General features: G+C 64.2%; 1 protein-coding gene across 6 annotated transcripts in view; it reads right to left on the bottom strand.

Annotated features, from left to right (window-relative positions):
- Positions 1–21,505, bottom strand: part of ADAMTSL2 (ADAMTS like 2) — a 35,117-nt gene extending 13,612 nt beyond the window's left edge. The window contains exons 1-12 of one of the 6 annotated variants that reach the window (XM_067040290.1): positions 21,145–21,505; positions 19,916–20,157; positions 18,090–18,180; positions 17,390–17,532; positions 16,498–16,573; positions 15,240–15,342; positions 14,613–14,758; positions 14,356–14,479; positions 11,518–11,598; positions 9,088–9,263; positions 3,531–3,879; positions 1,718–2,090 (exon numbers count right to left, since the gene is read on the bottom strand). In XM_067040290.1, the coding sequence (XP_066896391.1) occupies positions 1,718–2,090; positions 3,531–3,879; positions 9,088–9,263; positions 11,518–11,598; positions 14,356–14,479; positions 14,613–14,758; positions 15,240–15,342; positions 16,498–16,573; positions 17,390–17,532; positions 18,090–18,179 (1,661 nt within the window). In that variant the 5' untranslated portion in view covers position 18,180; positions 19,916–20,157; positions 21,145–21,505. The other 5 variants (XM_067040292.1, XM_067040291.1, XM_067040288.1 and 2 more) reach the window with 5 other exon arrangements.
- Between the last annotated feature and the right edge of the window lie 2,265 nt (positions 21,506–23,770).

Raw genomic sequence — 23,770 nt, 5'->3', positions numbered from 1 at the left:
CCCCCCAAGGCCCACTCCCTGCATTCTGAACCCGGTATGGGTAGAAGGGCGGCCACAGAAGGCTCCAGACCTCCCACTCTGTCCACGTTTGCAAAGAGTTCCGCCCAGAGCCTCGGAATTGCCCTGGATGTGCCCTGGGTATCTCACGGGGCCTCGGAAAACGGCTTGAGAAAGAGGGGGGAGCCTCCTGTGGGCTCAGGGGCCCAGCTTCCCTGCCCTCGTCCCCGGGGAAGGGTGAGAGAGTCGTCTCCACTCGCCTCACCTCAAGAGTGAACCCCAAATCTTCCATCAAACGCAGTTCCCCAAGGACGCCCACCTCTGCATCCTCAGCCCTGGCTAGGCTTCCACCGGCTTGGTGTCTAAAGCCAAGGGGTTTGGGTGGGTCCTCAGAAAACAAGATAAAATAAAACCCAGTGCACTTGGACTTCCCTGGTGGCTCAGTGGTTAAGAATCCGCCTGCCAATACAGGGGACACGGGTTCGAGCCCTGGTCCGGGAAGATCCCACACGCCGCGGGGCAGCTAAGCCCGTGCGCCACAACTCCTGAGCCTGCGCGCCACAACTCCTGAGCCCACGTGCCACAACTACTGAGCCTGCGCTCTAGAGCCCGTGAGCCACAACTACTGAAGCCTGCGCGCCTAGAGCCCGTGCGCCGCAACAAAGAGTAGCCCCCGCTTGCCGCAGCTAGAGAAGGTCCACGTGCGGCAATGAAGACCCAACGCAGCCAGAAATTTAAAAATGAATTAATTAATTTTTTAAAAAGCCCAAAAACCAGCGGGCTTGCTCCTGCCTCCCGTCCCCGCTCGCCACCAGGGGTGCTGAGCCTGGCTCGGTCTGTTTAAAGCAGCCTCGCGGCCCTGTTAGCCTCTGGCGAACAGGGCAGTCAACATCGGCCCAGGGAATTATCCTCTAGTCGGGATAGTGGAGGCCTGGAGCCACCCTGCTCCCAGCTGACCCCAACCCAGGGAGGCTCCTGGCCTCACACTCCTCCAGGGCCAGCCACGACTCAGGTGTCCCCAGGTGTGACTGTCCAGGCCTCCCCAGCGTGTCCTTCGCTCTGGACTCGCCCCCACGGCCCGTCCCAGGGCAGCTCCTGCCCCACAGCAGAAGGCCTCGTTCCTAGCTCCTAGCGCCTGACTCGGGGCCTGGCCCCTGGCGGGAGACCCCACTGAACCGTCCCCCGGTCTCCTCCCCGGCCGGCGGGGAAGGTTGTCCTGAGCCGCCCCACCTTCGGGGAACGTTACGGTCTCCCGCGAGAGCCGTCCCACCTTATGCACGACGACCGTGTGTGCGATGGCCGTCCAGACGGGGAACCTAAGGACCCCAAGCCTCCAGTCTCTGAGCCCTAAGGACGTCGCTTACCTACCTCTCTGAGCCCAGTACCCCTCCCAAAGGCTAAGGCTGGTTGCGATGAGAACGGGCCTCTGTGCGCACGGAACACGGAGCCGCAGGTGCTCAGAACCGTTCACCTCCTCCCCCTCTGCCCCCCAGTTCCCGGAACCTCATCACACGTGGGCACCCGGCACCAGCTTTAGCCCGTGGACCTAACTTGTGGGAGAGATGCTACAACCCAGGCCTCCGACCCCCCGCTCAGATCCGCGGGGTGAGGCTGCGGCGGGGGGTGCGGGGGGCCTGGGCAGGGGCGGCTCTCTCCCACCTACCTCCGTCCCGGCCCCCACCCGGCAGCCCCCCCAGAGGACCGGGGAGTCGCCTCCTACCTGGCCTTCTGCGTCCTGTTCCCAGCCAAGGCAGGGAGGCTGGCACTGGCGTTGGGGAAGGGGGCCTCGGAGGAGGTGTTGGTCACTCCATCACTGCTCAGCTCCAGGTAGGACCCGTTGAGCAGGTAAGCGCCGGCTCCCTCGTTCTCCTCGTAATCCACGTAGAGGCTGTCGGCCGGGGAGCCCCTCGGGGCGCCCTGGGCAAAGATGCTGTTGCTGGTCTCGTTGAGGGGGCGCTCCTTGGAGTCGGCGCCTGTGTCCAGGAGCTGGTCGGAGATGGCGTTGGCTGAGAGGAGCTCCTGGGAGGTAAAACGGGCGTCGGCCTCTGGGTCATCCTGGTCTCCGGCGAGAGCCGTCCCGGTGGCGTTGCCGTCTACGGGGGAGATGGGTGGCTCAGCCTCCGGCACCCCCTCGTGGCGGGGCAAGGGCTGCCCTGGGCAGGGGCGGAGCAGGGAGGGGGGCTGCAGCAAAGACCCGAACCGGGACGCGTCCAGAGGCAGGGTTCCACCCGACGAGCGGACACAGACCGCCCAGCGGAGGCTCGCGAGCCGGCCTGGACATCCTCGTGCTGGGGAGCCTGCTTGACCTCTGCCGTGGGTTGAATTGGGTTTCCCCCAAATGCACATCTGCCCCGCACCTCAGAACGTGAGCTTATGTGGAAATAAGACCTTCACGGACACACACATCTCCAGATGAGACCGTCACGGACCCTGACTGCAACGCCTGCTGACCTTTTAAGGAGAGAACACGCAGAGACCCACGGACGCAGAAGAGAAGCCGTGTGAAGACACAGCAGAGTCGGCCGCGATGCGGCCACAAGCCAAGGGATGCCTGAGCCAGCAGGAGCTGGAAGCAAGCGGCAGGAAGGACCCTGCCCTGGAGCCTCCAGAGGGAGCACAGCCCTGGTGACGCCGTGATTTAATTCCATAGACTTCTGGCCTCCGGAACGGGGAGGGAATACGTGTCTGAGGTTTTAAGCCACCCAGTTGGTGGTAGTTTGCTGTAGCAGCCCCAGGGAACGAATACCGCCTCTAAAGTGTTTCCTGCTTGAAGACACTGAGGGTCTTGGAAACTTGCCCCCCAAGTCAGTGAGGGGGTTCTTCTCAAGTCTGCTTTCCCCTCCACCCCTCAGCCGGGCTGAAGGTCCAGCCCAGCCCCGACGAGTCACTCCACGGCCCTCGGGAGCACAGCCAAACTGGCAGCACGGGGTCAGGGACTGTGACCCGCCGCCGCGTCTTCAGCTGCACCTCCTGAGGCTTCCCCCGGAGCCTGTCCCGCCGGGCTGGCCCTGGCTGGTGCCCTCACCCCCGCCCCTTTCCTCTGCCCTCCCCTGGCTAACCCTGACTTGCTCTGGAGCCCTCAGGTCAGGGGTCACCGTCTCCAAGAACTCGAGGTCCCCCCCGTGTCCCTCAGCTGCCCGTCATTCTCTTCCAGAGCTCTGGTCCCACCTCGCACGCTATGCTGTCTGTCTGTCTGTCTGTCTCCACCGAAAGAGCGAGAGCATGGGCTCTGGGGTCAGACCATCCTGGATTTGCCCCCAGCTCCTCCGTGGTGGACCGTGTGACGTGGGCGAGACCTCTCTCTCTAAGCCTCAGTCTCCCCACCTGTCAAATGGGCATAACCATACCCACCTGAAAGAACGTATGTGCAGAGGGTGTGTCTGCTAAGGGCCGGCCCTGGGCCCGCCCGGTCAGCCTGCCCGGAACCGGCACCTCTGTCACCCTCTTCTGCAGGTGCCGGGTTCTGAAGACCCTTCACCCGAGGCCCCTCTCCCTAGGAAGCCCCGCCCCACCCCGCCCCTCCTCCTGGTTACCTCGGAAGCCCTTGCCCCTGGGGGGCCCCTCGCAGGCCCTGCCGCTGGCCTGCGCGCACACCTCGTTGGTCTCCTGGCCTTTGCTCAGACCCAGCTCGATCCCCGGGCCCCGGTGGCCGAACAGTCGGTTGTCCAGGCCCAGCTGCTCCGAGGAGGCCTGGCCGTAGAGGGAGCCGTTGTGCTGAAGGAAGCCCACCAGCCCAGCCCCGTCCAGCTCCTGGCTCTCGGCGCTGTCTGAGGCGGGCTCCGAGAAGCTGTAGTAGATGGGCTGGATGCGGTGGGCGTGCGGCGGCTGCAGCAGCGTGTACTCAAAGGTGATGGAGGGGCTTTTGCCGTTCTGGTTCCACACCTGGGGGAGGAGAAGAAGTGGGGTCCCAGCCCTCCCCCACCCCAGCCCCTTCCCCGCCAGCCTGGAGTGGCTGCTGAGGCCCACCCACTGCCCGCAAGCCCCTTGAGGACAGAAGACTCCTGTCCCTCAGCTGCAGAAGGGTTTCCTGCTGCGGCCTCCGCAGCGGAGTCCTTCCCAGGGACTCACCCTTGACCGAAGTACGCTGCCAAGCCCACCCAAGGCTATGCGTGGCCCCAGGGGGCAGTCCGTGTCCAAGGATGGGCGAACACGGCCCGGGAGGGGGCCGTCCACCCCAGGCACAGGGAGTGAAGGGTGCGCGGGGTGCAGAGGAAGTTTTAAAGGTAATAAAACCAATTAAAACCTAACCTGCATCTTACTGTCACCACGAGCCAGAAATCCCAAGTAATAAGAGTGCACCGCCCCCACCACCTTCTCCCCGGAACCCCCCCCCTCCCGGCTGCCAGCCGGGCAGAAGTACCAGGGCCCAGGCCCCTGAGGACCATGCCAGCATCAGAGCTGACTGGGGGATGGGCTGAGGCCTCTGTCGAGACTGCATCGCCCCCCAGCTTTCCCCCCGCCAGCCCCGCTCCCCCGACTGGGTGCTCGTGGGTCTCTCGAGGGACGCCGCCTAAGTCAGCTGGTGTCAGAAGCCCCAGGAAGCAGCTCTCAAGTGGGAGTTTGGAGCGGGAGCCCCCGCCAGCAGGGGTGACGCGAGCCCTCCCTGGCGGTGCATGGACCCCTGAGATCCCCGCAGGTGTCGGGCTGGAATGAGACGTCAGAGGAAGAAAAGGCTCTTTGGGTGCTATGTCTCAAGTGTCGGGAGTTGGCTGGGCTTGGGGTGTGCCTTGAGAAAGGAGAAAGGTCTTCGGAATGTGGCGCTTTGGAGATAGACAGTGAAAGGCTAGGGTGACATCACCACCAAACCTCCAACCTAAGGCCAAGCCAGAGGGCCTCCTAGGTGTTACACAGAGACTCACATGTCCTCCAGCAGGGCCAGAAAAGTAGAAGAGCGTCAGAGAGCCGGGGCATGTTGGCTTCCCCACCTCGCCAAGAGCCCGACCGGGAGGAGACTTGGGGCGTGGGGGTCTGTCTGAGTCAATCTGCTTGAAAATTTTGAAATTTCAGATTCCCCTGAATCTTTGAGCCTAAAAAGTGGCCGTTCCTCACTGTTAAGGCCAGCACCTGGCCCTCGCCTGAAGACGGTACGGAGACCCCTGCCTCCCTGAGGACCTTACCCACCTCCTCCCCGGGCCACCTGGCTGACGGCTCACGTTAAGCGCCCTCTTCACCCACTCAGGGGAGCCCTGGGGTTGCTCGGGGGAGAAGGGCCCATCGGCAAAGCCCCTGCAGAGCCAGCCGCGGCAGACAGCAGAGGCTGAGCCCGGATGGGGGGAGTGTCTCCTACGGGAGCCCTGGCTCAGGATGAAGGCGGGACCACGTGCACAAGCACCCCGGAGAAGGTGGGGCCCGCGCTAAGGGGAGGACCCGCGCTAGCGCCATCACAGCAGACGGCGGAAGAGGGAGGAAAAGGCTGGAAAAGCCGCCAAGGTGACCGTTTTCTGCAGGATCGCCTGGAGGGCGTCCCGGCCGCCACCGTGAAATTCCGGAAGCGCGCGATGGTGAGGAGCCACCGACGTCACTCAGAGGGACACGTAGAGGGGCGGCGTCGGGTGGCCTCACAGGCCAGGGCCGGTGGCAGGAGGTGCTGGTACAGAGCTGAGCTGTCCACGATAGTCAGAACAAGGGGCTCAGGTACCGTAACAAGCACTAAGGTTGGCGCGGCGGCCGGGGAGCTTGAGCCCCCTTTGGACACGGCTGACAGAACAAAGGACCCCCAGGGGACAAACGCACGTGGGCCCGGAAAAGGGTCCTCTCAGTCTGTATGATCAGGAGAGGTCCAGGGTGGATGAGCTCACAAGGCAGAGGGGCCGCTGCCACATAAAGGCCACCGTCCCTGCCCGGTTCCCTGGACCACTTTTTTTTTTTTTTTTTTTTTTTTTTTTTTTTGTGGTACGCGGGCCTCTCTCTGCTGTGGCCTCTCCCGTTGCGGAGCACAGGCTCCGGACGCGCAGGCTCAGCGGCCACGGCTCACGGGCCCAGCCGCTCCGCGGCACGTGGGATCTTCCCGGACCGGGGCACGAACCCGTGTCCCCTGCATCGGCAGGCGGACTCTCAACCACTGCGCCACCAGGGAAGCCCTGGACCACTTTTTAGACCCAGAATCTACTGAAGGATGGAACAGCCAGGCCCCCGGGAAAAAAGGATCCCCAACTAGTGGCTGTGGCCGTGATTCCCCCAGTTCTTCCACCAAAGAGCCCACAGCTATTTACTTGGTGAGCTGCTCAGCGGAGAAACGGGTCGACACTGTGGGACCGGGGTTCAAGTTGCCATTGTTAACCAGGGGCCCAAAGCATCCTCACCGTCCCCGTTATGGTGACAGCACGTGGATGACAAGTGATGGCCCAAACAAGGCCCAGGGCTGACAGTCTATCCGCTGGATCCAAGGCTCACCCAGCCTGCCGACGCGGGGGACACGGGTTCGTGCCCCGGTCCGGGAGGATCCCACGTGCCGCGGGGCGGCTGGGCCCGTGAGCCATGGCCGCTGAGCCTGCGTGTCCGGAGCCTGTGCTCCGCGACGGGAGAGGCCACAGCGGTGAGAGGCCCACGTACCGCAAAAAAAAAAAAAAAAAAAAAAAAAAAAAAAAAGACCTAAAGGATGAAGGGGTGCTGATCCCATCATAGCCCCCATTTAATTCAACAGTTTGGCCCCTACAAAAGCAAGACAGATTCAGGAGGAGGACTGTGAATTCCTGCAAGCTCAGCCAAGCAGTAGCCCCAGTTGCAGCTTTGGGACTGATGTGGCATCTTTTCTAGAGCAGATTAACATGCCCTCAGGTTGACCGTATGTGGCCATCCATCTGGCAAGTTCTTTTCTACCCCCGTCAGGAAGGAGGAGCAGAATCAGCTCTGTTCCACACGTACAGTTCTGACCCAGGGCCATGGTGACTCACTGACAACATCATGTTGAGCGGACCTGATGAGCAAGAAGGGGCACTGGAGGCCTTGGTAAAGCACACGTATTCCAGAGGATCGGAGACGAACCCCTGTGAAGACTGGCCCCACATCAGTGGAAATCTCAGGGTCCAGTAGTCTAGGGCAGGACAAGACATCTCCTTGAAAATAAAGGAAACTTATCATCTCTCATACCCCCAATCGTGAAGAATTTGAGACACAACCTATTCCACATCAGGGAATATTGGTCCAATCCGTATACTGGATTTGCTTTCAGTGGGGTCCTGAGGAGGAAGGGCTCTGCAGGAGGTCCAGGCTGTGGTGCCAGCAGCCCACCACCTGGGCTGTAATACCCAGCAGCCCCTGCAGCAATAAAGGTGTCTCTGGCGGGAAAAGATGGACTGTGGAGTTTCTGGCCAACTTGGCTAAGAAGATGATAACGTAGACCCCCTAGTATTCTAGAGGAAGGCCATATCACCTAAAATAAATAGACGTTATTTGATAAAAGCTCCTGGTGCGCTATCAGGCCCTACTAGAGATGGCCCTTTGACCACGGGACATCAAGTGACCCACACAGCCAGAGCCGAACATTATAACATGAGGCCTCTCAACTCCGTTAAGTTACGGGGCAGGAGGGCCCAGCAGCAATCCAGGGCTAGAGGGACAGAAAGCTCATCAGCAGGTGACCCAGCCCCCCAGCACCCAAGACCCTCGTGCCAGCATCCCTCTCTTAGCTCCCAGCTCCGGCTGCACGGAGTACGCTTAGGACGAAGACGGAGGGGAGCAAATGGCAAAACTTGACTCTGAGCTGAGTCAGCTTGGTGTGCGGGTGCGAGCTGAAAATGGGATCTGATTCAGGGTAACCCTGAAAAGTTGCTGTGAAGGAAAATCCTCCCAGAGGGCTTCAGGCAGTGCATGTGAGGTGGTCACCCAATTTGTTTGGAAGGCAGAGTGGCCCTAAAAAAGAATAAATACTGACTCGTGGGCAGTGCACGTGGCTTGGCCGGTTGGTCAGGAGCCTGGATGGAAAAGACTTTACGATCGGGGACGAGGGGGTCTGGAGAAGACACGCGTGGTTGGCTCCGTGGAGGAGACATAACATGTGAAGGTCTCTGGATCACCTGTTAATGCACACTACGGAGCACCCACGCTGGGAGGGGCACGAAACAACCGGGTGAGGGATAGAACGCCTTTGCCGCCTGCCATGGGCCAGCCCCTGGCACTGGTCAGGTGGGTGGGCCCTGTCCTCACCGTATCCCTCAGCCCCCATGAAAGCCGGCAGGCCTCCAAGAGCCTCTTGACATCACCTGATTTCAGTGATAATTCCTCTGCATTTTCAGATCTGGGCACCAAGCGGCAATGCCATTCATTTCTAGACAGTAGCCACGGGAAAAGTCCCGGCAAGGTGGTCATAACAAGCCAGACTCTGCTCACGTCCCGTGCACTCCCCCCAGAAGCCGTGAGCATCCTGGGTGCGGCACCAGGGGGACAGTGGTGACAAGTACTGCCGTGGTCCCTCAGCCTCAAGGACCTGGCAGCAAAGCCACAGTGTCCATGGGGCCGAGGGTAGGGAACTCCGTGGGGGGCTTGAACCCCCGCCTGTGGAGTGGGGAGTGGGTCCTGCATCCTTGTACCCCATTCAGCCTCTGTCCTCATCTCCCCACACAGTTCCTGATGCCCTGCACAGAACCTCCTGCTGTGCACATCCTCCAGGGGTGCTAACCGAGGGAGGGAAGGAAGGAAGGAAGGAAGGAAGGGAGGGAGGGAGGGAGGGAGGGAGGGAGGGAGGGAGGGAGGGAGGGAAGGAGGGTGGGAGGGGAGAGGGACGGAGGGAGGGAGGGAGGGAGGGTGGGAGGGGGAGGGAGGGAGGGTAGGAGGGGGAGGGAGGGAGGGAGGGAAGGAAGGAAGGAAGAAAGGAGGGAGGGAGGGAGGAGAGGGAGAGGAGGGTCACACAAGTGAGAGTGTGAGCCGGCAGGTGCTTGGGCGAGCAAGGGAACAGGTAAATGAATTAATGGGTAAATGGGAGACTGGTGAAGGAATGAAAATCCGAGTGAGGGCTGGGTTGAGGGGGTGACTCAGCGAGCGAACGAGGGACGGAAGGAGTGAGGCCCACCCCGAGACGCGCGGAGTCGCTGGCCCGGGAGCCCCCGCCTGCTGCCGCCTTCTGGGGCAGCCCCGGAGCCGCGGCGCACGCACCATGACGTTCAGGCCCTGGTTGGTGGGCCCCTGCGCCACGATGTACTCGATTCCCGTCTCGTACACGTCCATGGGCCGCCGGTACTTGACCACGGTGCCGGCGATGTTGAAGTTCTTGGGGCTGTCCACCTTGAAGTTGCCATTGAAGAAGTAGTAGCCGGCTTCATCTGCAAGGGCTGAAAGGGCACAGCTGCCTGGCCACCTGAGCCGGAGCGGCCGGCGTGGGGACGGAGGGGCGGGACCTCGCGCTCGGGACCTCTGGCCAGCCCGTGGGTAGCCGTGACCCTCCCCAAACGCCCAAAGGCGGGGAACTCCACGGCGTGGGAGTGGGGCGCTCTGTTTGCGCACGGCGTGTGGCCCTGGCCAGGGGCACGTGGGTCCTCCTTCCTGTCAGCCTAAAATAAACAAGGGCTTGTCTGGACGACTGAAGATGGCTGGCGCAGGGCCCATTGGTCCTGCCGTTCCGGCCGCCTCCGAAGGGGCTGGGGCTGAGAGGTGATCAAGAACACAGGGACCAAGCGGCCAGGTCGAGACACACGCTGGACGGCAGGTGTCCGCCAGGTTGGGGCCGGGCCACGCTGCCCGGCTCTGCTGCAGACCTGCCCACGTGCGCCGGGGTGACTTGGCACCCCCAGCTTCCCCTCCCCCACGCTGAGCAACACTGCAGCCCCGTCCCAGCGGCCCCAGCAGGCCCTACCTGACCCCCAAGCTGGCCAGTTCCGAGCTCTCGCTGGGAGCGTGCCGTTCTGCTGCCCAGACCGGGGCACCCGGCTGACCATTTGCCGGATCGGCCCGTTCTCCCCGGCGTGGCCCCGAGCCATCCTCTCTCTGAGGCAGGGTGCCGGTGGACACTCGGAACCCAGGACTTCAGAAGGACACCCGCTCCCAGAACCGGAGCGCGATGACGCCCAGACAGCGGGAACGCACGTGCAGGCCCCCCGCGACGGGCTGGGACATCTGTCCAGAGCCAGGACGGCTGGCCCTCCCTGGGGGCCCTGGGGCCGGGGGGCGGGGCTCCGCCCCGGGGACAGTGTGTCTTCCAGAGGGTTTCTTTAGAGCCCGTTCCAGGAACTGGCCCGAAGGTGGGGAAGAGTTCAGCTTCCAAAGCTCCTGATGCAACTCCCACAGAGGAGACGGGCGGTTAATTTATTATCAGGCAGACACAGCAAGCAGGACGCGTCTGCTGGAAAAGCACCCTCCGGGTGGCAACGTCGAAAACTAACGGGGATGAGAGCAGGAGCTGGGCGAGGGGGACACGTACGGGCTGGGTCTGTGCACAGGGTTAAATCCCCGGCCCGAGTCCAAGACCTGTTTCCTGACAGTAATGACCTTCCTTCCTGCGGCTTTCCCAGCGCTCCGAGGCCGGCCCTGGCATTTCCACGCGTCTGTTTCAAGAACGAGGGCTTTGCAGCCAGCTCTGGGAACACGGTGTTTCCTGGCCTCACCTCGCTCCCAGCGGGCCACAGAGCAAGCGGCCTGGCAGAGGCCTGGCCCCCGGGCTCGGGCCGCGGGGGCTGGGGCCTGGAGCGTGCAGACCCGCCGGCTGGGGCCCCGGGGCCTGAAGGGCTGAGAGCCCGTGCTCGGTTCAACCTTGAGGACCTTTAGCAAAGACCCCCCCCACCCCAGCGTCCCCTCAGAAGGGTGGCCGCGCCCCCATCAGCCCTGGCCCCCGAGAAGCTGCCCTGAGAGGGAGGGAGGGGAGCCCTGCCCGGGTCCCCCGCCTGCCCTGCGCAGATCGGCCCACAGGTGTCGGTACCTGCCCTCCCCGGCCAGAAGGGGCTCCCCCGGGGGTGCAGACAAGGCGCACCGGCCCTCCAACTTCCCACGACGCAGGAAGCCCTTCCAGAAATTGTCACCAACGTGGGGCCTCAGCGCCTCAGCCACCGTGCAAATGACTCCGGAATGCTCAAGTTGAGGGCCCCTACTGAATCCAGCTTTCCGCCAGAGACGGTCCGGCGGCCCAAACCTCAACTCGAGGGCCCCAGAGGGGAGTTCGAAGCCCAGCCCCTGCCTCTCGTCACCCTTGGCCTCAGACTGGCCACCCCCTCCTCCTCGCTCTGCCTCAAACTTCTCAGCCCCAGAGTCTCACTCCTCGGACCCGGCGGGGCAGCCGGGGGCGCAGAGAGGCGGCCGCCGGCACCTCCAGCTTTTGCCTGTGCCCGGCCCTCCAGGGACAGGGAACTCGCTACCTGAGTCATGACCCCCTCCGTTATTAAGCAACTCTGAGTGCAAGACCTCTGCACGCACGGGGCTGAGGTCAGCTTCCCTACGCCCCCCCCCCCCCCCCCCGCCGCTCTGGCTTCTGGGGCCATCCCTCTCCTGCAAGAAGGGACCCAAGGTCAAGTGTCCCCTGTCCACACATAACCCACACGTTTCACCCCATGCGAAACCATAAGCCCCTGTGAAACCACCCAGGCCCCACATACACACCTAGGACGTCCGCAGACTTCTTCCTCTCCACGATCTGGATGTCTCGGGCGCCGGCCGGGATGTGGGTCACCAGAGAGTAACCTGGAGGAGACGGGACGACGGCGAGACGGCTGTGTGGCCACTGGATGGCGGTCACCACCCTTCTGCACTCCTGGTGTGTGAGGTGCAGCGTCTAAGGGCAGCCCCTGCACCCTGCCGCAGCTGTGCACCCGGGGCCCAAGAGGCAAGTCCAAGACCTGCCGGAGCACGTCCTGCCACGGGAGAGCTGACCCGCCGCTCCGGCGCGGCCCCAGCGTTACCGGTTCCGAGACACTTTCCTACCAGGGCTGCGGGTGATGCTCCCTGGTACCTGCCCGGTTCCTCGCGAGGCCCACCCCAGGCCGCGGGGAGCGTACATCTGCTGGAGTGAACGTGCCTGGGTCCTGCTCTACCACGATCGCCACGGTGGCCCTGGGCAGGCTGCTGGAGCACTAGGGCCTCCGTTCTCTCGCCTGTACGGGGATGGCGGCCCCCACTCTAGGTGACGGAGGAGACTCCGCGTAGCACAGAGCCTGGCCCTGAGGGCGTCGTCCCTGGTGCTATCTTAGAAACCCACGGTGTCACACCGTCACGTTGATCGTAAAGGCTTGCTACATTCCAAGGTGTAAATGAGGAAGTACGAGGCCCCGGCTCAGGGCCTGTCATCAAAGGCCCCAGTCAGGTGGGGCGGCAGCCACGGAGACCCTCACAGAGCCCCCAACAAAGGGACCAAGGGTCTTGGGGGCCGGAGGTCTGAGGAAGGGACCGTGCTGCCAGCAGGTGGTAGAGGGTTTGCTGGGAGAAGGAGGTGAGATTTTTTTAAAGCCCTCCGAATGAAAAGCCTTCCGGGAGAAGGTGGCAAGGGGGTTCTCGAATCAGGTTTGCTGGGACCGATGCTCGAGTCACCCGAGGGGCACGTGAGCCGCTCCTGCCGGCCGCCCCCCTTTACGGCCCCCCTGAGCTGGTCCTTCCGGCCAGCGGGGTGCCCCTAAGTGCTTAACCACTGGCTCTCTTGGCAGGAGGGCGAGAGCATCTGTGACCTGCAGTATCGGCCGATTTCCGGAGTACAAGCGCTTGCACCCACTGTGGCCCATTTCAAGCTGCCAGCTTGTGTCGCTGGGCGCAGCGTCGGGAAAAGGGACACAGTCGTTTACCTGCTGCCCTAGTATTTCCAGCTGACAGACACAAGCGTTACAGAGGTAAAACGATTAGGAAATGATGACTTTGCTTAAGCGTCATTTGCTTAAGTGAAGGTTTATATGTGTTAAGTTTTAAATCAGCAAACCAGCTCCGAGGTTCTTCACCACAGGTACCATGCACACGTCTACCAGGGGAGCATGTGGGTCAGCGCTTAGGACCGCAGACCCGGGAGCAGGCTGTCTGGGTTCACACGCACCTCTGCCCCTTCTGGCTATGCGACTTTAACCTAGTTTCTTAACCTCTCTGTTTCTACATCTGTGAAGTGACAGCAGTGGCAGTGCCCGCCCGGAGTCGAGAGCTGGGAGCGAGTTAACCGTGCGGCACTTGGCTCCGTGCGGTGCACTTGGCAGAGTTGTAGGTGGGCTTGGTTAAGGGTCAGCCCCGGGCCCCCAAGCTGAGAACTCCATGGGGGCATGAACCCTACTGCGGCGCCTGGCACCCAGGAGGCGCTCGGAAAGAGACGCACCCTCTGAACCCTGCCTCTGCCAGCTCCACGCCCCAGGATCTGGCGGAAGGTCCCAAAAGCAGGTTTGTGACAGGAAGGGAGGAAAGGCGCGATGTCTTGGCCTGTGCCCCTCCCATAGCGAGGCCTCTGAAGAAAGCGGCCTCTGTGCTCACCGTGCCTTATTCAGAGCCCTGTCCGGCTGGGCTTCCGCTAAAGACACCCCTCCTTTCCTTACCCTGCCTCTCCTCAGTCGGCATGTCCATCCCTGGGTTCCTCGTCCAAGCCCTAACTCTGACTCTGAAATTGTCCGTCCCCTCCACCTCCGGGACATGTGGGGGTCCCGACAGCCAGGTCCCTGGGGGCTCCCAAGGGGTTGGTTCTAGTCCAGACGCGCCTGGCCTCACTGGGGGACCTCGAGCTGGCAATTCCCACCCTGGGCCTCAACTTACCCATCTGTTCAATGGGTTTCAAGCGACCCTACCTTTCCCCGTCTGGAGGCTGTGATCACCCAGTTTAATCCCACAAGCATTAACTGAGACCCAGGGATGTATTCAGTGCAAGACTGAGTATTATAAGCAACATCCTTCCAAAAGTGCAAAGTCCTATCCCATGCACAGACCCCCTGCCCGCCCCTCCCCCAACCCCCAGGAGGGCCGGGCCAGAGCTGCATGCAAACATGAAGCCAAATGGGCACAGCCGTGAAAACTGGCAAAGCCGCTGCCTGGGGAAGAAAGGGGCTGGCTCTGCGCTGCGGTCGGCCCGGGGCCGGTGGGAGCCTGGGCACCCCTTCAGCCCTTGAAACTCGGGTTGGAGAGCTTAGGCCCCAGAATCCGTGTGCCCAGACCCCAATCTCATATCAGCGGTGAGGACGGAGCGCGTGCCTCAGTTTCCCCCTTTTAAGAATGGCATTAACACCTGCCTGCAGGCTGTGCTTAGGTCAAATGGGGTCCCCAAGCCCCGTGAGCACTGCGGCACCTGGTGTCCAGCGGGTGCTCAACACAGAGCTGCTCCTCTTCCTATAGCCAGCGGGGGCCTTACAGAGCCACTGGCCAGCCCCGCCGGGCCTGGGTGGAGGATCGGGGGGCCCAGGAGGGGTAGGACCGTGCACGGTCACTTAGCGGCCGGCGGCAGGACCCCACAGGCCCTGGACCCGGAGCGGCAGGGGCGGCTCTTACCCAGGTGGGCGTTGCCCTTGCGGTAGTTGCCTGCCACGTGGATGCAGCTGCTTCCGTCCCCCTGGCAGACGCCGCACTTGTCCAGCGCGTGGGTGGAGAAGAGCACCCCGTCACAGCCGATGGGCTGCAGGGAGGGAGGTGGAGAGGCTGCTGGGAGGGCGCTGAGGCCCGGGCCCCGGGGCCGCCACTGCCTGGGTGGACAGGTGGGCGGCCGGCGCAAGGAGACCGGTGGTACTTCTGCTACAATGTTGAACAACCTCACATTTTCCAGACACGCAGACCCCGCGCAGGTCGGCAAGCTTGCAGGACGTGCCGTCGCGCGCGGGCACCATGAGCTGCCGCTGGCCGTCCACGGTGGTGCAATGCAGGTCGCACGGCTTGCTGGAGATGTGCACGTAGTCATCTGACGGGGGAGACAGGGTCTCAGGGCGGCTGGGCCAGGGTCAGGGCCTCTCCCCCCCCGCACCACCCCCGAGACAGCACTTCCTTCAGGGCAGAGACGGGGAAACGGAGGCCTGGAGAATGGAAAGAAACGGACCAGGATGCAGGTGACCTGGCCCAGCCCAGGCTCTGGAAGCCCGGCCTCTGCCGCCCTGTGAGTGGGGGGCAGTGTCCCCTCCGCAGGAGGTCCGAGCCGACTTGAGGGCCCTGGGCGGCCGCTCCTGGGGACCCTCTGCGCTCACCCGGTGAGCGGGGGACGCCAAGTCATTTACACCGCCGCCCGAGCTACTTACGACCTTCGACAAGAGCCCTCCCTCCAGGCCTGCTTCCCCACCTGCCTACCCACTGGACGAGGACATTCTCTCCCCCAGTCCCCAGGAGGTGCCCATCGGGTGTAGATCCTGCCAGAGAATTCCCTAACGGGTGGCCCAGGGCCGCAGTACCGGGATAGAGCGGCTTCCACTGGTGCGTCCGCCCGTTGTACACACGGGCGTTGAAGGAGATGCACTGTTCCTCGCGGAAGCTCCTCCCGTCCGGCGGACACTCCTGGGAAGCGGGGAGACAGGGCGGGAGGCTCTGGGAGGGACTCGGCCCGACAAAGCATTTTTGTCCAGGCAGAGCAGGAAGTGGCTCCCGTCCTTGCTCGCGGTCCCTCGGGCTCTCTGGGAGGAGGGAGGGAGGGCCAGGCCTCCAGCACCCACGTGCGCTGGCCCTCCCCGTGCTCTGGGCTGGATCCTTGCGGCCCCACCCCCCTGGCCTTCTCCCCGGCTGCACACGGGGCAGCCGGGACACCGGCCTCGGCCGTGCCCGCGCGGGGTCCCCGCTCGCCCCGCATCCTCGGGCAGGGGCCCGCGTGCGTGCCGGCGGCCACGGCCACGGTGCCCGGGGCACGGGCATTGACTGCGTGGGCTTGACTTCGTAGAAGAGGAGCCACCGGGGCAGAGCGGAGGGGCCCGGGCGGGGCCCAGCTGCTCTCGCCGCGGCCAGAAGCCGAACTGGGCCAACTGGGCCAGGGCTCCGTCCCGAGCTCACGTCAGGAGGGCAGCTGACCGGTGAGGCCGGCGCAGAGGCCGGGGCCGCTCGCCTCCCTCCAGCCCCGAACTCCCCGCGCACGTGCCCACACAGACGCACAGACGCACAGACGCGGGGACGCACGGCATCATCTCTCTGCCCTGCCCCCCGTCCCGGGGGTCCGGTTCAGACCGACTTTGGCCCCGTGGAGAGGTGACCGGAGGCTGAGCCGGAGTCGGCACCTCCTGCCCAGACCCGGCCACCTCGGTGCAGCACGCGACTGACAGAGAAGGTCTGGGTGCTGAGGGCGCAGAGAGCAGAGGCGGGCGCGCGGGGGCGGCAGCCGGTGACTTCTGTCCCCCGGGGAGAACCGGGAACAGGGTTCACGCTGAGCGCGGGGGCCGCGTGCGCCCGTAGACCCCAAACCTTGAGGTCGTGTTGGAGCTCCGCCAGCAGAAGCGGGTCCTTTTCCCCTCAGGTGCCCGCAGCCCGCGGTGGTCACCACAGATTCGATTGGAGGCGGGAAGTGGGGTTCTGAGCCCGGGGGCCCTCACCACCCTTCTCTTCAGCAGGGTGTAAGTGGCAGGCCCAGGACAGAGTGTCCAGAGCGCCCGGGGCCGCCAGGAAGCTGCCCTGAGATCTGCCAGAGAAGGGCGAGTGGGGAGGGGGTCCCGGCTGCCGGAGCCTCACCTGCACTCTGCAGAGCTGGTACCTCTTGGACGTGCCCGTGCAGGTCCGGTTCCCAGCGCCCATGACAGACGTCCTCCTGGCGGGAGGACATGGGCTGCAGCCCTGGCCCCGCTTCTGCCCCTGGGCGGCCTCCGAGTTGCTCCCCCCCCCACCCCGCCCCCGAGCCTGCTCTGCTTCCTCTGACCGAGGCCTCCTTCCTCCCCACTCAAGCCCCGCTGCTCCACCAGAGCCCTCTCACGTCACAGGTATTCAGGTCGTTTGAGGGTGTTTCTTAGCCCCTTCTTAGGGGGAGGGGTGAGATCCAATTCACCTCTCTATCCCCAGCACACGGCAGAGGGTCTTAGGACACAGAGTTAGTCATAAAATAACATTTACCACGTGTGGGCCCTGTGCTGCGGTGCGTGAAACACACACACTGTCTCTGTATTCTCAGAAATGTCAGGTGGGCTCGAGCATAATCTCCACTCCACAGATGAGGAAACTGATGCTCAGAGAGGTTAAGTGACTTGCCCAGGGTCACACAGCGAGGAAGCAGCCGAGGCAAGATTTGAACCCACGTCTGGACAACAGTAACCGCTGCACCTTATGCTTTCCCCATGTTTATTCAACTCAGGTCTTCAGAAGAGAAGCCCTGGGTGGGCCTGACCTCTCATTGAAAGAGCCCTAGAAATGGAGCAGGATGAACCCCAGGACACTGTTGCCTGGGACCCAACAGAAGCCCCGTCCCCAACGGAGGCCGATGAAAAGACTGGCTCGCTCACCTGGCCCGTGCAGCCTCAAACTGAAGACCCCTCCCGGCCCAAGACGCCCCCACCCGCCAGGCCTCCCTTTCCCGCGCAGGCGGCCCCACTTCCACGCCAGCCGCTCAGGGCCACGTGCTCAAGCCCCGCACCTCTGTTGCAGGCAGTGCCGCTCCTGGGACGTCACCCCAGCCCCGCAGCTGCGGGAACACGCCGTCCACTTGGTCCACTCCCCCCACCAGTAGGCGGTGGCGTCGGTGCCCGCCTCCAGGCTGTTCGATGTTGGGCTGTTGTCCTGGGTGAGAGGCCCCACGACAGTTAGAAGGAGGCTGGAGCACCTGGCCCGACGGGCCTGCCGTCCCCGTGCCCTGGACAGGAGGACACAGCCCCCTGGGTGGGTTGCTCGAAGCCTGGGCTCAGATCTCCAGGGCGGTCTCTGGGGGACCTCCCAGGGAGCTGTGGGCCTCAGGTCCTGCCCCATCTGGGGATCTGGAACATCCTGGGAGCTTGGCGGGATCCTGAGGCTGAACCGCCAGCCATCCTTCCTTGCCCCCGAGCAGCCCGGGGCCCGGCCTGGCTTCTGCGGGACCCACACCCGCCCGTCTACACGCCACACTCCGGGGCTCCTCTCAGAAGGTGAGCACTCAGCCCCTGTCCCGCCGAATCGGCAGGGACTCTGGAGCGGCCGGAGCCCCGCACTCAGGGGCTGGCCTGACTGGCTTGTAAGGCACGTTCCTGGGAGCGGGAGGGGATCTGGGAAGGCACTCCAGGACCCCCGGACCCCTGCCCCATGTCCGCCACCCAGCCCTCGGCGTCAGCCCACCCGGGCGCAGGATTGGGCTCCCCGCTCACCACGGGCCCTGTGGACGATGCACCTCCAGCCACGAGTGCCAGAGCCAGCAGGGACCAGGCCCAGCGGGGAGGCTGCCATCTGCCATCCATCCTAGGAGGCAAGGGCACAGTCACCGCCAGGCCAGGCCCAGCTCCGCTTCCAGCTGGTTGGAGTCCGCTTTGGGGAAGAGCTCCCGGAGCCCACCCGGTGCTGCGGCCTGAGGTTATCTGGGATTGGTTGGTAGTGGCGGCCCGGCGGCCCTGTTGGGAGGGCTCGATGAATGATTGGAGATGCCTGCACGGGCTCGAGACACTAGGGTGGAGGGGTGCACGCTAAGCCTGTACCACCTGATCTGAGGGCATCTGGGGACATGGGCCGCGCTTAGCCTCTGAATGACTGAGCTGCCTGGGGAACGCCTGGAGAGAAACCCAGCGACACCTATAGGCCCAGGCTGCATCCATTGGATGAAGGGGCTAAGGATCGATCCATTACCTTGGCCGGTAGACCCGACCCAAGCAAGAGCATCTTGGGATTTTTAGCTGTTCAGCACTTGCTGGCCACGTGGGAGAATGACCCTTCCCACGGGCCGCATGGAGCCGCTGGCGGGGGCCACGGATGCCACAGACTCTGCCGGGCCCTCTCCCTCCCTGGACGCAGCTTCCCCCTGCCCTGAGGGACCCCACGCCGGGCAGAGCCCAGGCATCTGTGCCCCCTCCTTCCCAAGAGAAGACACACAGCTTGTGCCTCTGGAGTGTTGGAGTGAGGGTGGCCTAGGACCACGGGGCCGTCTCCCAAGAAGTCAGCACCGTCAGCCCAAACCACTACTGGACCTCCTGCCAGGGGTCGAACCACGGGGAGCCTGCAGCCTCCTGGGCCCTCCGCCTCCCCCTATCTGTCCCTGAGAGGGAGGAGGGGGGCCTAGAGTGGCCTCTGTCCAGGGTTTGTCTCAGGTCCTGAGTGTCACTTGCCAGAGGGTTGGAGGAGTTCCCGAAGCCATCAAGCCCATCCCCCTAGGGCCTGGAACCAGAGAGGGGAGCCAACTTGCCCAGAGCAACACAGCCAGGTGGCCGACCGGCCCGCAGACCCCAGAGCAAACTCAGGGACCAATTCCAGGGAAAGAAGGCAGGGAAGCCCCCCTCCCCCACGCCCGCCAGCCCGCCCTGAAACCGAGTCCGCATCTGCCCCCTTCTCTCCTCCTTCAAACCCTCGTTTCCGCGCAGCTCGAGCACCTGCACATTTTCAGGAGTTACGCCAATGACACCCTCACGCCCCAAGAACGTCTCTGCCCTCTGTCTGCCCCAGGCGAGGCAGCGAGGCAGCAGTACACCCCAGAGCCTGGAGCCAGAGCCCTGGAGATCGGCACCTCCGGGCCGCCGGCCTGCCACCGCCGCTCCGGCCGGCTGCCGCCCCTCCCCCTCAGGCCTCCATCTGCACCCCCCAGCCTCCTGCAGGCACAGAGGCCCCTCGGCGTCCCATTGGCCAGCCTGTGCCCCGGCTCCTGCCTGCAGGCTGAAGACAGGTGCTGAGCGGCCGCACACTTGGTTTTCATTAAGGCTCCCAGACACCGCTGGCTGCAGGCCAGGCCCGGCTCACGCGGGATCCATCCCTCCCTGGGGTCCAAAAACAGCCACCGGCCGGCGGGAGAGACTTGCCGTGCAAACAAGGGCTTCAGGCGCGGTAGGCCAGGAGCTGAGGGGCCCCCCTCGCCCGCGCTCGGAGGGTCTGGACCCCTCCCCAGCAGCCCCGCTCCTGTTACATAACGGCTCCCCCGAGGGGCCCGGGGATGCCATATGCGTGCACTTGGGGCTGCGGCGGGAGGCGAGACGGCGGCGGCGCGGAGGCCTACCTGGCCGGGGGTCAGCACGTTGTCCTCGGAAGAGAGGGGCCGAGCCTCTGCTGCGGGCGGGCGGCGCCAGGTGCGCGGTGCGGGGGAGCCTCGGGGCGCAGAGGGCTGCGGGCTGGGCCTCTCTCGCTTCCTCCTCCTCCCCCTTGCCGCCTCCCTCCTCCACTTCAAAGAGCGCCCGCGAGAGGGGGTTCCCGGGAGGCGCGCAGCCCAGTGGCAGCTCCGCGGCGCGGCCGCCTTTATAGCTGTCAGGCAGACAGGGAGGAACTCACACTTCCCACCTCGCTGCTCCCCCTCCCGCCGCCCGCCGGCCGGCCTGGCGCACACTTTAACCCGCTCCGCGCCTCTGGAGCCCGGCCAGGCCGGCCCAGCTGCCTGCTGACTGCGGCCGCGGCCGCGAGCAGGGAGGCCGCCTTCCCAGCGCCAGAACGCGGGGACTGCGTGTCCGGGTGTCCAGCCGGAGCTGCCCACGGGCCCGGGGTCACGGGGGAGGTTGGCGGCGGCAAAGCCGAGCCCCAGGCTTGCTCCGATGGACGTCTGCTTCCAGAGGGGGCCCAGTCTCTGCGACTCCCCACAATGGAGTCTGGGGTGTGTATGAGGCGTCCAATCCCACAGCTCCGTTTTACGGACGGAAAGACTGAGGTCAAGAGGGGACACCATGCTCGGAGGTCACCCAGCCAGCCTCGGAGAGGTTCTCCTGAGAAACGGAGGCCTGAGCTGGCGGCGGGACTGAGGGAGCCTCAGCAAGGCTCGGCCGAGGGTTCCGGGGAAGGGACAGAAGTGCCCACGGCCTGCGGACCAGACGGCTAGGACGGCCAGAGCCAGTTGGGGGGGGGAGGTGCGCGGAACTCTGCAGATGTGCAGCACCAGCTTGGCAGGGCACGGCGGCCCGGCTGGGCGCGGGCCAGCTGGGCAGACCCTGGCAGGCCGGCGTGGGGCTCCAGCCCGTGTTCCTGCTGAGTCAGAGCGTGAAGCAGAGCACGGAGCCAGCGGCGCGCGCTTCGGCCCCGGGCACCCAGGGAGGACCCCAGGCATGGCCAGCTGCCCCGGAAACAACGCCAGGCACCCGCCCCGCACACTAGGCTCCCTGGAGCCCACCCTCCCGGCACCCCCACACGGTGGGGGTGGAAGTGGGGCGGCCCTGAGCCATTTCATCCGTCCCCCTGCCTCTGCACTGCAGATGGCTCCCGGTGGCGCCTGGAAAGCCCTCCCCCTCCCTGCACCCTCCCTACCGGAAGGAACTGTGGCGAGCTCCTCCAGTTGCCTCCTTGGGCGACTGAGAAACATTCCACCCCTGGGAAGATCCTGCCACCAACAGGAACGGCCGGGGAGGAGAGCAACCAGAGATGATCCTGAAACCAACAATGCCTGCCGCCCCGCATCGAGTCCTGCCTCTGTGCTGAGAGCTAGGAGGTCAGCATCTTTGCTCTCCCCAGTTTACAGATGGAGGAACTAAGGCTCCGAGACTGCTGGGTGGCGCCCGGGGTCGCACGTCTGGTGGCGGCACATCCGGGACCCCAGCGTCCTTACTGAGCACATCCCCTCCGTCTGGCAGGTTCTTGTTTGGCGTTCATCCTCCCCAGACCCTCTGGGAGGCGGATCTCATCCATCTCATTGTTCCCCTGGGGCCCGTGGGTGGTTGGGTGGAACCCAGACTCAAACCCAGGTCCACGCTGCCCCCTGGGGTCAGCATGCTGAAGCGCAGACACGATGGAACCCGTCATGCGGCGCCGGTTCACGTGCACACACGCATGCACGCACACACACAACCTCACAGGCGCACACAGGGGCACGCACGCTCACCGACCCCTCACAGACACACTGCTGATCCCTCGCCCTCTGGGGCCTCTGCCCCCACCCCCGCCCCTCCCGCCGAGTGCCAGGGCTCTGCATCCCCGGGCACACTCCCGAGCTCCCCCGGCATCGCTGGATCCACGTCCAGCCAGCACCAGGGTGACTAACGGTTTCCCTTGGGAGGGACCCTACAGCCAGCTGACACAAACACCCCGGCGCCTTCTCTTAGCTCAGCAGGACGGTGCCTGGGAGGCGGGCTGCCACCCCCAGCTCTGGGACCTCTAGCAGGTGTGTGACCTGGGCGGGCCACACGTCCACCCTCACCCCAGCCTCTACCTCCAGAAGCCGGCCGGGGCTCCCCCACCCCGACGGACTCCAGACCCGCGGGGAGCTGTGACCACCGCTTGGTCCACTGGTGGTCTGGGGGTTTTGGGGGGAGACATCAGGGGTCAGGGAAGGCCCCAGGGCCCCTGAAGCCCCTCGGAATTGCGGGGGGTGGTCGGTGATAAGGAATCAAGCACAGGCAGGAGGTGCCTCTGAAGGGCTCGTCAAGTGCCAAGCGCGGAGCCACTGTCGGTTCTGGAGAGCTGGTCAGGATGGGTCTCCTGGCGGGGCCTTAGATGCCCTCGGGACCCACCTCATGGGGTCGCAGCCAGGCCTGGACGGCAGAACCCAGAGTATCTAAGAAACCTCTAACCAGCAGCACAGTGGGTGACCGGAAGAGCAGCCCAGGCTCAGAAGAGGCCAGGCCTGGGGTCCACGCTCTGCCGCCACCGCGTTGAAGGTTTAATCGTGTTATCTTAGAATTCGTGTTCTCGGAGCGACGCTGGATGGGGTGATGGAGTGATGGAGAGACAGAGCTTCTGCTGGGGGACCTCCTACCTCCTGCACCTCTCAGGACTGCCCTCTGCCCTCTGGGGAGCCAGGATCAGACGGAGTCTCCGGGGTGGGGGGGTGCGGTCCCAGGCACTCACTCCACGAGCTCCCCATGCCCAGAGGAGCTCGACGTTAACAGCAAATAAAAACACTCCTATTGTTCGGGAGATGCCCTTGGAGGAATGAGAAAGTTTTGTCCTGCTTGGTGAACAAGGGGCTCCCCGTTTTGCACTGAGCCCCACAGGTCACCCAGCGGCCCTCGGAATCGCTGCCTCCCAGCTCAGATGATGCCCGGGGCTCCCTGGAGAGTCACGGAAAGAAATGGCTCGGATCCCCCATCTTGGTTCCCACTGTCCCCTCTCTGGAGCCCTTCTTTCACACCCATCTGGACGTGCTTGGCCCTCCAGATGATTTTCCGAGGACACCTCCTCCAGGAAGCCCACCAGGTGGCCCGGCACTTTGATCTGGCTTCTCGCACGGAGCGGGATCTTCCCCGGCCTGTGGCTGTGACCCCACAGAGCAGGGGCTGCTCCTGGTTCACACCGTATCTTAGCACCTGCCGGGGCCCAGCATCTCTCGCCAGGTGCTCCGTGCGTGGAAGGGTGGATTTATCTGGCAGTCCTTTGGGGTGACGGTGAGGTGTCCCCGCCACTCTCTGTGTGACCCTGGCTAGAGATGCTGTGGACACCTGTTTTTTCAGAAGGAGATTATCTTTCCACCAGAACTTTCTGGATGTCTGAAGAGCTTGCAAACAGGAAATTGGGCACATTTCTGAGGGGAAGCGAGGTGAAGCGTGGGAAAACAAGGCGGAAGGGGAGGAGCCCACTTGGGGAAGGGAAGGGACGGGGTGGGGGAGGGGTGCAGCGGGCCACGGAATGACCAGTTTGGGAGGTCCCAGTGGTCGGACAGTCACGCCGGGAGCTGGGCCCTGTCCTGTACAGCCAAGTGTCTGAAACAGAGCTCAGAAAGACAGGGACCAGAGCCAGAGCCCCTGTGAACTGGGTCCTCAACGCTGGCACCCAGAGGCCGGCCAGCACGGCCTGGAGGGTGACGACCTCTCCCCTGTCCCCCGATGTCTTGCTGCCCGCACAGAGCCTGGGGCCACCCTGGGCACCTTCTGACAGCAGAGCTCTTGTACCCAACGGGGGCTGGGCCACTGAGGGACCACGTGGCCAGTTCGGAGGTGGT

The sequence above is a fragment of the Kogia breviceps genome, chromosome 8 (genome assembly GCF_026419965.1).
Source record: "Kogia breviceps isolate mKogBre1 chromosome 8, mKogBre1 haplotype 1, whole genome shotgun sequence".
Classification (NCBI taxonomy): domain Eukaryota; kingdom Metazoa; phylum Chordata; class Mammalia; order Artiodactyla; family Physeteridae; genus Kogia; species Kogia breviceps.
The sequence above is the reverse complement of the archived record's forward strand: the minus strand, read 5'-3'. Positions and strand labels throughout refer to the sequence as shown.